The sequence below is a fragment of the Oryx dammah genome, unplaced genomic scaffold (assembly GCF_014754425.2).
Source record: "Oryx dammah isolate SB20612 unplaced genomic scaffold, SCBI_Odam_1.1 HiC_scaffold_25, whole genome shotgun sequence".
In the NCBI taxonomy this organism is placed as follows: Eukaryota; Metazoa; Chordata; class Mammalia; order Artiodactyla; family Bovidae; genus Oryx; species Oryx dammah.
The window spans coordinates 18690277-18705181 of NW_024070209.1; the positions used below are offsets into that span (position 1 = coordinate 18690277).

The window sequence follows — 14905 nt, forward strand, 5'->3', positions numbered from 1 at the left end:
TTGTGGCCTACCTTTGATCTGGGTTCTTTTCCTGAACCTCCATCTAGAATTTTGACCTCACCTTTAGACCTCTTGGAAAGCCTACTCCCCCAAGTAGGTTCCTGCCTCTCCCACTTGGGGAAGCAGCTTTCCCCACCCCCTGCAAGCACTGAGTTGTCTCCCCAGATGTCTTTATCCTCATGCTTGCCACGGGCCCAGCCTCATTCACACCTGCCAGGCTGAAGGTCCCAGGCAGTGATGCTCAAGTCTCCACTGAGTGTGCCCAGCACCAAGATACTATCCTCAACACTTGTGCATCCTGACCTGCCCGCTTCCCTTATCTCCCTCTAATTCCTGCCCAACTATGCTTAATCAGGAGGCAGATTGGCTGAGCCTTCAGCACGAGCACCTGTCCTTCATGCAGGATGAAATGAGCCGCGGAGTTGAGCGAGTGCCCAGCTATTTTTGAGACTATGTTAATAACACTTCATTCATTTGGCACCCATCAAGGAATGAAGTCATCACAGAGTGAATTCCCCAGATGAGTGAAATTTGGGGTGTCAAGTTTTATGTTCAGCATTTTGAAGGCAGGCCTTCTACAGCGCTCCCTGTACTATTGGGCCTTGTTAGGTCAAAGGTGCAGATCATAATTTAAGCATTTCATAGGCTTAAATACTCATAGGCTTAAGATGCTTAAGATACTCATAGGCTACTGAGTATCTCATTTGGGACTGTTTGGGTTTGGGGATGTGCATTTAGTTTTCATTGTTATTAGTGTGTTGGGTTGACAGCAGACTTTTGTTCTAGCTTGCTACTTCACTGGAGCTCATTTATTGAGTATCTACTATGTGCAAGGTATCCTGCCATGATGAGGATCCTAATACGAAAGTTAGGAAATGAGAGATTCGGCCGGTAGAGGACAATATTGAATAGGGCTCTTTCTCAGAACATGTGTCCCGACTTTCAGTTGTCAGATGTCTTTTTGTCCTCTTTGTTCACTGATTAAGTGCTCCAGTGGACCAAGCACTGTGTTAAATGCTGAAGTTGTAAACACTGAATAAACCATTGCCCCTAGTGGCAAGATCCTTCTCCCCCTGGACCTCAGCTATTTCCCAGAGGATTGGGGTGAGATACCAGAATTCTGACCCATCTGACATCCCCTCCCAGCTCAATATAGCTATTAAAATGTACAGACACACATATACACATGAACTTATAAATATGGTACATTTTTTTCCAGTTAAAACTTACCAAGATACAGTCTCCATGAAAATTAACAGTAAAAATATATATAAGGATAAAATATAAGACAAGTATAAAAGATTATTCTTGGAATCCAATCATTTTGTGAACTCTCTCAAGCTGAATTCCTAGAAAAAGATATCCCACTTCTCAATTAGAGGGTTTTTTTTACTTTTTTCTTCTTGTGGTCTTTTAATAATCACATAATCATAGTACTGTCTTTTCCTATTAAATATGAGATTGGTAAAGGAAGAAAAACATGACTGACAGCCAAGATTCCTTGGAAAAAGAATACAGAGTTAATAAATAGGCCTAAAGTAAATATAATGCTTCCCTATCTGCCCATAAAATAATACAAGTCTTGGGAACATTTTCACACCATTCATTTTTAAAATAAAGAAACTGCTCTGAGATAAGTACTTTAGAAATTACAAGGATGTAGGTGTTGTTATGAGAAATATATACAAAGGAAAAAAGGATAACTAAATGTGTGGTGGCTGAAAGAATTTGAAAACTCCCAACTGTAGGAGATTTTTTTCCATGACTTAATGAGACTTTCTTAAATACACACTCATACCCCATGGAAATTCCCACTTCCAGATTAGGGAATTTTTGTATCCTCAGTTTTTTGGCTTTTTTTTTTTCTTTCATCGTCTATATTAATAGTTTTCCCCTCTAACTTCATTTGGAAATATTTCATCTTTATTATACCTCTTCCCAGGCTGCAATTATGTTAACAATTTGCTGATTTATTTGAATGGTTTTCTGACTAGTTATGGTCACATTTGAAAAGCAACTGTGGTAACAGAATGACATATGACGACACAGTAAAACAGATTAGCTGTTGTAAACAGCTCCTTCGGTTCTGACTTGGCCAGCTTTATCTCCAGTTTTATGATCCCAGACAGGCTACCAGTAATTGGTGGACTATAAGGAGGACTGATATATATGGCCATATAAACCAAGTGAAGCTTTGGAATTTTCCCATTTAGTAGATGTTCACATGGCTTAACCAAGTCCAGCCACCACCCCCACCCCCACCACACCCTGGCAAAAAATCTTAAGGAAGAGAATGCCTGAATTAGGTCTGAAAAGACAACATCATTAGTCATCTTTGTCTCCCACAATCAAATAAGCAGGCTTTTGTATTGATATGGAAGATCTCCATAAGGTAGGCAAATCATTAGTAAATCCTGAAAGGAGAAGTAATGAGACAGATAAGAATTAGCTTTGTTTATTTTATCACTTCTATATGAAAGTTTTTTAACTCAAGAAATATAGGAACATATCTGCCATAGAGAACTACCTTACCTATAGTGAGATTTTTCCCAGGAAGACTTTTCCTGGTATGTGTCTGTCTGTGTATGCGTGTGTGCACTTGTATGGATTTGTAGCAATCTAGGATGCTAGTAATTGGAGAAGGAAATGGCAACCCACTCCAGTATTCCTGCCTGGAGAATCCCAGGGACAGGGGAGCCTGGTGGGCTGCCGTCTATGGGGTCACACAGAGTCGGACATGACTCAAGCGACTTAGCAGCAGCAGCAGGATGCTAGTAATTGGAGAAGGAAATGGCAACCCACTCCAGTATTCTTGCCTGGAGAATCCCAGGGACAGGGGAGCCTGATGGGCTGCCGTCTGTGGGGTCGCACAGAGTCAGACATGACTGAAGCGACTTAGCAGCAGCAGCAGGATGCTGGTAGGCAGCTGCTACCCATGCCAGGCCTTCCAGGCCTTCCAGACCTGCCGCTCGCCCGGAGCACACCTCAGGGAGGGATCAGCACACCTGGAGACAGCTGGGATCTGGAGCCTGAGCTAACTTTTATCCTCCTAATAGAGTCAGTGCTGCAGACCGTCCTAAGCACGCTGGCTCTGTATGCTTTACATGAGTGTATTTTTCCAGGGTCACCCACCCATCCTCAAGAGCTACTAATGGGCTGTCAGCCTTCCTAGGGTTGCTAATCAGAAAGAGTGCTTCCCACATTTCTCAATGGAGATAATTAGTATTATTTGCAAGATAAACAGCTCGTAGTACAGCTGTAGTAATCAAGGTAATGAGAAGAACCTTGTGTTTATTCAAAACCAGGCGCTCAGTAGAGTAACACAGTTTAGACACAAAGTTAAAAAGAATCTAGAACATTTTCACTTAAGCTATATCTATGTGAAATTTAAAGACCAGTGATTATATACATTGTTCCAGAAGCAAATTCACATTATTGTTGCACATTTTTAATTAACTGGTAGTCAAAATACATTCCCTTTTGTTCTGTTGTCATTCCAAACATGTTGAACTATCCAATATGATGATGATAAGACTGATATTAAAACTTTAAATCAAGACCTTAAAAGGTTGGATTGGAGTTTCAACTTAATTCTCTTTCCTCTTTTTGGAAATTTTTCCTTAAAATAAGAAGCAAGAAAGTTTAGAGCTTAGATTTGCTTAACACATTTATACCTCCTGAATAGTGAAATGTATGTTACTTTCTGGTCTAGTGCTGTGGCCTTGGAGTTAAAAATAATTATTTTATTTCAACTTTATACCCTTAACCAAATTCATTGCATAGTGCATTAATGTCCTTATTGAGTAGATTAAATTGCTTCTAGGAAATACCTGAACTTCAGTGCAGAATATTGGTGGCGTTCTTCAGAAGCTCAGTGTCTGTGGCTAAGTCTTGAAAAATGTGATTATTTTCCTGGAAATGTTTTTACTGATAAGAGGTTTGTTGGACTTCCTAGAATATGAAGGAAATTTTAATAATCTATAAAATGAAGAACTGATATGTGTTTGCTTATGTTACTGCATGCTATAATCATTTTTTTCCCCAGAATTTTGTTTTCTGAGACTTGGGATAAGAATTGGTAGCTGAACATATGCACTCCTGGCACAGTCCCAAGAGTTCTTGTGAAAAATAGCTCTTCTGCACAGTGTTAGGTATAGGTGCCTAGAAAGTCTTTAAAAGTCATTCAGGAAAAGGACAGGTCGAGGAAATTAGAGATTCCCACTCAGATGCAAGGTAGGAAACAGCAAATGGATACAGACATAACAAACACCCATTTTTGTTCTTTATTGCTTCTAGGCTCAGAAAATATTTCTAGAGTTCTTCTCCACAAAGAAGCGGTTCCAGGGTTCCCTTTAGAAATAGTTGTAGCCAAAGACAATGAATTCCTGCTGTTTCGAGCCTTCTTCCTTTGGAGGACTTTAAGGTATTTCTTTAATTCCTCAGCTGATTCAATACAAGATGAGATGGAATTTCAGGGTGATCCTGTAAGCAGTACTTGATTGAATTTCCTCTTGCCAAATCCATCTTTGTGCAAGCATTTTCCCATTCTCCTAAATAAGGAGACCCAAGAGCATTTCTCGCCTCTGAAAGAGGCCCACTAAAGACATCTCTGCCCAACCAATTTAAAGGAACACCATTTTATTTGCTTCACACAACAGGCAGATGCATTAATGTCTCCAAAAGTCTTAGTCTTTGTTCAACTGATACCCTCCAAGGACAGGGCATCACCGTCATCCTTCTAGAAAGGCATCTCTCTCTGGCATTTCATGTCAGTATTTTACCCCCATGGTTGGATGGCATCATTGACTCAATGGACATGAGTTTAAGCAAACTCAGGGAGATGGTGAAGAACAGGGAAGCCTGGCGTGCTGCAGTCTGTGGGGTCGCAAAGAGTCGGACAGGACTGAGTGACTAAACAACAACAATGACCATCTAAGAGCACAGAAAGATAGGATTTAAATAAGAATCATCTGGTCTTCAGGCCACGCCCCATCCGGATATTTTCCATATTCAGAGCACTGTTGCATAGACTAAAGAAAGAGTGTTGTGTGCTTAGTCGCGCAATTGTGTCTCACTCTTTGCAACCCCATGGACTGCAGCCCTCCAGGTTCCTCTGTCCATGGGGATTCCCCAGGCAAGAATACTGGAGTGGGTAGCCTATCCCTTCTCCAGGATATTGAACAGGGATCGAACCAGGGTCTCCTGCATTGCAGGCAGATTCTTTACCCACTGAGCTACCCAGGAAATAACAATTTCCAATACACAAGTTTCAGATGCTCTAACAAGCCCAATAGATGTTTCCTCAAGCTCCTTTGTTTACTTGGATTAGAAACAATCATACCATGATAACATGATTCTAGACTCTTCCAACTTACCTCTTCCCCCACCAAGAACTTCCTCTAACCAGCTCTTGGTTATTCTCTAAGGACTGTACATGTTTCAGATGTTGATTTGAAATACTCTAGTTCAGGATGGTATCAAATATGTCTCACTTCAGAGTTCACTATGCAGAATAAGAAATTGGGTTTCAGTAGCTTCATAGCACTTCATTCTCAAAACACTAATCCTGATGTTAGTAATAAGACCAATTCTGAGATTACATATTACTATACTAGACTGAAAGCAGACTCAGATTCATTTATGATAATGTCAGCGTTCTGCTGGACAACTTATAGTTACATGTTTCTGTTGTAATATTGTTCTTATGGAATTCTGAAATAGAGATGGCCTCTCGTGGTAGGAAACAGCACTAGATTGCTGAGAGAATGCTGAAAGGGACTAGATCGTAATGTTTGAATTTAGATAAAATGTTAGGAGACAGCTAGTTACCTGTATGTATCTAATGAAAGAGTTAGTCACTCGGTCATGTTCAACTCTTTGCGATCCCCTGGACTGTAGCCTGTCAGGCTCCTCTGTCCATGGAATTCTCCAGGCAAGAATACTGGAATGGTTAGCCATTCTCTTCTCCAGGGCATCTTCCCGACCTAGGGATTGAACCCCAGTCTCCCGCATTGCAGGTAAATTCTTTACCATTTGAGCCACCAGGGAAGCGGGCATGTGTGTGTGTGTGTTACAAATCAGCAGTTACTCCAGTGACAAAGGACAGCAGCAGTAAGTACCCCAAAAACGTGCACCTCCACCCTCATAAGGCTTTTGAAATTTGTTCCACTTTGTATTTGAAAACAAAAACAGTAATTATTTGTTTAATGTAATAAAATGAAATGGCTAGTGTTAAAATACTTCTTAAAAATAATTTAGACATCTGTCTTTATTTAACATATCACAGTGAGTATTGTGTTCAGCCTAATCTGTTGAGGGGCAGTTGAATAGTTTTAGAGTAAATAAGTTCTGTTGAATAAGTGGTTTTGTTGAGTTTTTCTGTGTTTTAATAATAAATGTTGAGGGGGTCAGAATTTGAGAGTTCTGTGCTTCACAGTTTCTTCCTTCTGATGAACATCACTGATGAATGGGGAAATATTAATTTTAGAGGCACAAAATTGTGTTTTGCTTCTTTACATTCTGCCACATTGTCAAAACCTGGAAGACACTCAGTAGGACTTATTTTGCCTAAAATATTTACAATGCAGCATTGTTGAACCAGCACCTACTTAAATAGCCCTTCTGTGCTTTTTTTTTTTTCCCCCCATTTGGTAAACTGAGCTGAAGTTGTTATCCTGAATGTTATAGGGAGGCATGTTGAATGTATTTCCTGTACTGGAGAAATGTGTGCTTGATATACACCTGAGACCTGACTACCTAGCAGATGCAGCCATTGGATAAAGTGTGGGACTGTTTGAGTCAGTGTTGTGGTTCTGATCCTCAGTGCCCTGGTTTTTTGTGTCTTTTTTTTTTTTTTTTTCTTTTACTTTCTAGCCGCAGATCACAGTCCTCATCTCATCCATTAGTCAGGACATGTACCAAAAATAATAGGCAAATCACCAATGATACACATGTATGTCACCATTTTTCTCAACAAATCCCTGAAACTCATTGAAAGTAGAATCCCATACTGCCCTGGGATTATTCTGCATTTCCAGTGTCTGTGTCATCTGCCCAGGTATATATTTTTCCATCATACACTTTCTGAAGGCAGAAGTTTCTCATAAACTTAAGTATCAGGAAAGAATACAAGCTTTGGGTCTGTGTGGATGTGCCCAAGACATTTTTTACCCGTAAGCCATTCACTGAAGCACTAGACAAAGAGTTAGAAGCCACCCCTGATCCTTAACTCTCTGGAATGTAGACCTAACTCCTCTTTTGATGGGATTATCTGTGATATGGTTTACTCAGACGTGATCCTGGTCCCCTGCTCTATCTTATATTTGTGGTTAGAATAATTTTGACAAAACCTCAGCAGTCTTATGGCTAAAGGCTGATATGGAGTTATCTTGGATGGTTAGGAAGAGTAGTGATAAAGGAAAGCCTGTAGGTTTAAAAACTGAAGATGTGGGACTTCCCTGGTGGTCCAGTGGTTAAGAAATCTGTGTTCCTCATGCAGGGGCACAGGTTCAATCCCTAGTCATGGAACTAAGATCACCACATGCCATGAGAGGCGACATAGATAGAGCAACTGGTCAACAGTGTTTACAGTAAATTTTAAGACAAGAGAGGAAAGCAGTACTACTGTATTTAATCCACTAATTCTTAAAACTTGCCTGAAAATTAAACCACTTTTTGATATTTATATGTCAAAACAGATACTTTAAGTCATTGAAGACAATTCGAAAATTTACAGCAGCAGAAATTAGATAAAAATTTCAGAGAGATGTTCTTCAACTGTGCTGTAATAAAAATAGAAAATGTGCTATACCGTCTTCATATGTTTTTTTTTGCTGGGAGAATGCTGATGAAAGCATCTCTTTAATAAAGTCCTAGTTGCTCACCACCTGTGAAGAGTTGAATCACTGGCCTCTTTTAGCAGATGGATAAAAACGTAGAACTCTTGATCTTAGCAGTGACAGCTAAAACACTTATTTTTGGTCTCTCTTCCATGGTAACTGGAGAGGAAACTTGAGAAGACAGTGTGGACTAATGGATAGACTGTTGGACAGGAGGTCAGGAACCTCTGTTCTGTTCTATTCACAGCCTGCTACTGGGTTGCTATGTAAACTTAGATAAGCCACTTACCCTCTCTGCACCTCATATTTTCCATTTGTGAAAACATAGGTTAGAGACATTCTGTATTTAGCACTTCCCAAAGATATTGTGAAAACTAGCTTACTCTGAAGAAGTTCCTAGCATCTTTGGGTTGAAAAGAGGCCACGTAAATATGTCATTGTCCCTGTGCCCTTGGACGGCACTCCTGCTATGGACCGAGGTTGTACAAGCTGTCCACTATCGGTCACTGCTGCTTTGTATCACAGAGAAGCTGAGCGTGTGACACTCCAGCCGGAACATCTGGATTTGAATCTGGGATCCCCCACTTACTAACTCCATGACCTTGGGCGAGTCAGGATGCTAGATTTCCTCATCAGTTAGAATAGTGAGAATGGTAACATCCGTCTCATTGGACTGTGATCTACAATGCGAAAGCATTTATGAAGAGCACCTTGGACATTATGTAGATATGTAATACACTGTATATGTAAGTGTGAGATTACTGTTAGCACCCAGAGCAGTTCTTCATTATTAACACAGCAGGGAAAGTCAAGATCGCCTCTGGCCTTGGTTTTTTCTTTGCATCTCATCCCAGGATGATTGCTCTCTCTTCCTCCAGAATGTGTGTGTCTCACTCCCACTCCCATAAGCCCTGGGCCCTGAGTATAAGCTCCCATAGCTGATGTTATCTGCTCTGTCATCTATAATAATTGAGAGTGTGTCACATAACAGATCAAAGAAATCTAGATGTTCTAAAGTCTCAGAAACATCTCTGATTTAGTAACTTGAAAAAAAAAAAAACTCAAATAGATATCAGAAGTATTACAAAATGGAGAGCAAGATAATTGACTCGCTGTGTCCTGATTATTATTTTAAAAAACTCAGAAAACATCAGGAGGAGATAGAAGAAGAGTTAAAAGTTTAAATTCATTTTAACCTTTCTTGCCTGCTTTCTATAGAAGGTACCCAATGTATAAATTGCTCAAACATAAAGAACTAGAGGGTCGGATTTTCAAAAATCTAAATAAAAATATTTCTTTTTCAGGAGTTAACAACATTATGAAGGTATAAAAGTTTAGGATCTGATGAAAATTATTGATTAGGTTTTTTTCCTATACCGTACCATAGTATGGGATTTCAAAGACTGAATAGCATTTAAGAGGTAATCATATGTTTCACTGATTTTTTTTTTCTCTCTCTGTTATTAGAACCAACCTACATCACAATTGATCCACCTGCATGTGGGGAGTTATCAAACTGTACCCTGACAGAGAAGGACTGCATTTATGGTTTCAAACTCGATCACAATGGTTGTCGAACCTGTCAGTGCAAAAACAGTGAGTACATGGAACACTGTGTTTTTTCAGAGCCTAATATGATATTGTCAAAGCACATAATGTGATTGAACATCCTTTTCATTCCTGTTCATGTCATTGCCTTAGCAACCTGAAAGAGGGGGAAAAAGTGTACTTAATGTAAACACACAGTCAGTCGCAGAAAAAGAGCTGCCCTTTATTCTGCTTTTCGCCTTCATTTCCTTATACATCAGGATACTTATTGTCCAGCTGCTTCGTAGGTGCAGCCCTGGGAGCGCTGGGGCACATGATCCCGAACACTCCAGACGCTCTCAGTACCCACCTTGTCTGGGTCACCCAGCGACAAGGAGGTCACTCACACAGAAGTGTCACACTCCACACGGGGACACCATAATCTTTAGAATGCGCTCCCCTTCGTTGACCCCAGTTCTTCTCCATGTAGATTCCAATCATGTCTCCACCATGATCTCTGAAATAAGATAGGGTATATTGCATTTCTTCCTGGAGGAAAAAAAAATTGCCCTTCATGTTTAAAATGATTTTGAATTCCTGTAAATCTACCAGAATAAACATTTTTAGTTGTTCTCCAGGTGACACAGTTTCTAGAATTCTGTTGGGTCTTACCATCTTTTGATACACTTAAAAATATGTCATTTTTTTTTTTTTAAGGAAGTTTTATTGGACAGTGCTAACTAAAACAACCTGAAATCATTTATAGTGGCCCCATAATATCTCATTGCTATATATCATCATAGTATCACGATTACTTAAGTGTTCCTATATCACTATATTTCTTTTTTTTTTTTTTTAGGGTTTGTTTGTTTTTGATTTTTTATTTTTTTTTTATTTTTATTTTTACTTGATTTTGCTTTACAGTACTGTATTTGTTTTGCCATACATTGACATGAATCTGCCACGGGTGTACATGAGTTCCCAATCCTGAACCCCCCTCCCACCTCCTACCCCATATCATCTCTCTGGATCATCCCCGTGCACCAGCCCCAAGCCTCCTGTATCCTGTATCGAACATAGATTGGTGATTCGTTTCTTACCTGATAGTATACATGTTACAATGCCATTCTCCCAAATCATCCCACCCTCTCCCTCTTCCACAGAGTCTAAAAGTCCATTCTATACATCTGTGTCTCTTTTGCTGTCTCGCATACAGGGTTATCATTACTATCTTTCTAAATTCCATATATATGTGTTAGTATAGTGTATTGGTGTTTTTCTTTCTGGCTTACTTCACTCTGTATAATAGGCTCCAGTTAAATGTATGGACTGGAAACAAACAGAATACTACAGAATTTGGTCTGATCACTGCCCTGCTATTGTGTGGCCTAAGTAGTTGTTAGCTCTTTGGATTATACACTATCAGCTAACACTGAGTTTATAAGGATCTAGAACCAGTTGGTGCTTTTTGCATTAGCTGCTATTAGGTGGTTCTCATCTGTTCTGTATTTGGATATTTGATTTTTTTTTTTTTTTAATGAGACAAATGCAGGGTTGGATTGAACAAGAAATTACCCTGAGCATTTTCAACCGTTTATGAGCTAGTTGGGATATTTTTGAATCTTGATGATATGACCTCATACTATCTGTGTCTCTCAGTTTATATTAAATGAGCATAACTTACATGTCCTCATCTAAATCACTGCCCTAAAATAAATTCATTCTATTTGCAACATTTCTTTGCTGGAAACCCTACTTTAAACATGACGAAGTTGGAAGGGTATGGATTGTTTTTCACAAACCTATACTGCCTTGTGGCTCAGCTGGTAAAGAATCCACCTGCAATGCGGGAGACCTGGGTTCGATCCCTGGGTTGGGAAGATACCCTGGAGAAGGGGACGGCTACCCACTCCAGTATTCTGGCCTGGAGAATTCCTTGGACTGTATAGTCCATGGGGTTGCAAAGAGTTGGACTGAGCAACTTTCACTTTCACCATACTGCCTCCTGGTAGTCATTGGTTTCTTTCCTAAATGTCTAAAGTCCCATGTTTAAACATTCATTCTGCAGAATTTTCAGTTGTCAATGTCAAGCTTAGTTTCTTTAGCGTTAGAATCCTTTTTCGCTTTTGAATCGACATTTGGCCTCTTTTAGTTTTCTGAAATCACTTTCTTTTCTCTCTGATGTCTCCAAATATGGGCTGTTGCTGCTGCTAAGTCGCTTCAGTCATGTCCAACTCTGTGCAATCCCATAGACGGCAACCCACCAGGCTCCGCCGTCCCTGGGATTCTCCAGGCAAGAACACTGGAGTGGGTTGCCATTTCCTTCTCCAGTGCATGAAGTGAAAAGTGAAAGTGAAGTCGCTCAGTCGTGCCCGACTCTTAGCGACCCCATGGACTGCAGCCTACCAGGCTCCTCTGTCCATGGGATTTTCCAGGCAAGAGTACTGGAGTGGGGTGCCATTGCCTTCTCCCCAAATATGGACAGTGCTTTTATAATCAGTAGGTTCTCTGTGAGCCTCTAGGTATAATTACCCTAGGCACAGAGAGTTGGAATCAATTAATGTAGAGAGATGAGCACCTTCTGATTTATCAGTTTTCTTGGACTCTGTATTCCTCTTCTCCTTAATTGTTCAACACTTTTTTTGGTAAGGATATTTTTGATGAAGACATACTCAGTAGAAGTTGCATAATTCAGTTTTCTCAGTTACTTGTTACCATCATACTGTCTGCCAGATGGAGTTATGCTGCAAGGGAGATTATCAGACTACCGTGATGATGGTTGTTCCTACCTTTAAATTTCCCATAAGCCTCCACCAGTCAGGCACTGTCTGCCTTCTTACACTTGTTTCTGTTCAGAAGAGGGCAGATCCCTGTTATACACCTGTCTGCCTTTTATATCTCCCTTTGGAAGGCCAGGTTCACTAGGCAGCTGCTTTGGCAACAGTATCTGTTGGCTTAAATGGTCAGCTTGGGTTTTTTGACCCCAAGATAATTGGTGATTGTATCACAAAGAGTTTGTATTTTAATCCTTCTCTTGTATTTCTTGAGCTATACAGCCATTTTGATCATGGGAGCATACCTAATATTTTTCCCTGAATTTTTTGCAGTCTACAAATGTATGTATCATTGTGCCTAATCACCCCACCCACAGTCTTCACCTGGGCTTTGGTGTTGTGAACTTGTGGCCACATGGACACACTTACATAAGAACCCAGCTGATTCACAGTGAGCCCTTTGCAAGTTAAATCCAAAGAAGCAATTTCCTTCAGTTGTCAGTGGAGCCAGTGAGAAACATCTGACTGGCTTTTCGCAAGTTGAGACGGTCAGGAGAATTCTGCTCTGCCTGGCTTTGTCAGAGAAACAGCCCTGCATCCTGCTTACTGTACGCCTTCATTTCATTAACACGTAGGAGGAAATAAGTACAGGAGACCGTTGCGTTTTGTGCCAACTGGAATTTGTCATTTTGTCTGTATCAAACAAGCAAAAGTACACGGAAGGTACATGACAAAGCCATACAGCCTTCCTGCTGTCGTCCCCTGCCATTAGCAGCCCTGACACCTTTTGATAGGTGAGTCACATTAAACCAAACTGCCGCACCCTCGGTTGTCAGATTCTTGTGAGTGTGTGGACTCAGCTCCCCACCAAGCCTCTGGCATCAGACTGACTCGTCTCTGGGTGATTGGGTAGATTGCTTTATTTCCCAGAGCCTCTATGTCTGCATCTATAAAGGGCAAGTAATAATACCAAATTAATGGGTTATTTTGAGGACAACTAATTAATGAATGCAAAGCTAGCTTTAGTACCTGACATACGGTAATTGTTTACTCTGCACAATAGCTGTTCTATGACGTGCTGTTCTGAGTCAGCTGGAGCTGGCTGACGTGGAAAGCCCCCAGCTTCCCCTCCTCTGTTCCGACGCCGGCCTGCCTCAGGTTCAGCCTGTCCTCTGAGGGCACACGTGCAAACAGCTTTCCTTTTGCCTTTTCATTTAACCCTCAAATATTCTGTCTCTTTCACCTGGCTTTAGAAAAGTGAAAGTCCCTTGTATGAAGGATGGCTAAATATGTTCTTTTGCCCGTTGCAGCTACATGTTAAGTATGGGTCTCTCCTTTACATTATTTTTCTGCATCCCACCACAGTCTGTTTCACACGCATTGGTCCTAACCATCTATACGCAAGTTTTCCCTGAGGAGTTAGACTATATGTATAGACCACTGGGGTCAAGATTTCTTTCTTAAAATTAAGACCAGCACCAAAGGACTGTTTCTCCTCTGTGGCTGGTTTGTTGTTTGCTGGTTCATTCCTTTCATTCATCTAGCATTTATTGAGTGCCTACTATATGCCAAACACTAGGAGTACGAAAAAGATAAAAATGGCGCTTATCCCTGACTAGTATTGGTAATGTGTTGGTAATATTGGTTATACGATATTAGGTTGTAATGCTATTACATTATAGTCAAGGATATCATAGATAGTCACTGAAGATTGAAATCAAAACCCAGTAGAAACACGTCCTTAAAAAGAACATGGAGGGACTTCCTGGTGGTCCAGTGAACCTCCCAGTGCAGGGGGTTGCAGGTTCAATCCCTGGTCAGGGAGCTGAGATCCCAAATGCCTCAGGGTCAAAAAAACAAAAAGAAAAAACAGAAGCAATATTGTAACAAAGGCAATAAGGACTTCAAAAATGGTTCACATCAAAAAAAAAAAAAATCTTTAAAAATAACCTGAAAGGTATATGACAAAGGATGATTTTATTTGAACATGTTGTAACTTTGCTTTTTTAACCTGTGACAAATAACGTTTCTTATAACTCTGTCAAGCAAAGTAATGCATCAGGGGCAGACAGACAATTTAAACTGTCCCTGACTCATTTTTTCAAAGACATATTTAGAATAAAGAAAAGAAACATGGTGGAAAATGTTTAAGAATGCTCACTAGAAAGAGAGGTCAAAATCAAAATCATTTGGATAAGCTACTAAAAATAACTTTATTGATACCAGGCTGTTAGTAGCATTACTTTAACCAAAATGTTTGCCATCATATATTATGCACTTCCGCTTACTATAGATACTGTATATAGTAGATGACATCCATATGAATTAAATGGTGTCGATCTTTTAGCATCTTATTTACATTTTAAAATCAAGCGGATTTCATCAAATTATTTGTAACTTCTCTTCCAGTTTTCATCATTCTGTAATTCTAGGGATTAATAATGCTTTTAGCTAGAAACTAATGCAGACATAGAAAACTAATGGTAGCAGGAAGAGAAAAAGCTTTCATAGTTTTCATGAAATATATATCTGAAGCAAGCATCTAAAGAAGCTTGCAGCATCCAATGCACAGAGGCAGGCTCCTGTTTTCATGTCATTGTTACTCTGAACAAACACTTACCAAGGGCAAAATTGGGACCACTGTTTGCAGGGTTATACTTCTTTATTTAACAGCCTTGGGAACTTTGTCTGCTGTATCCGTAGCTGCTCACAGACAGGTGGGAACTGCCAGAGCCCCAGCGCGTGAAGTCCTGCGGAGAGAAGCAC

General features: G+C 40.2%; 1 protein-coding gene across 2 annotated transcripts in view; it reads left to right on the forward strand.

The window, feature by feature from the left end:
• The window catches only part of CRIM1 (cysteine rich transmembrane BMP regulator 1), a 208173-nt gene that overhangs the window by 142720 nt on the left and 50548 nt on the right, over window positions 1-14905 (forward strand). For both annotated transcript variants that reach the window (XM_040224625.1, XM_040224626.1), the window contains exon 8: window positions 9306-9434. In XM_040224625.1, the coding sequence (XP_040080559.1) occupies window positions 9306-9434 (129 nt within the window). The remainder of the gene's footprint in view (window positions 1-9305; window positions 9435-14905) is intronic.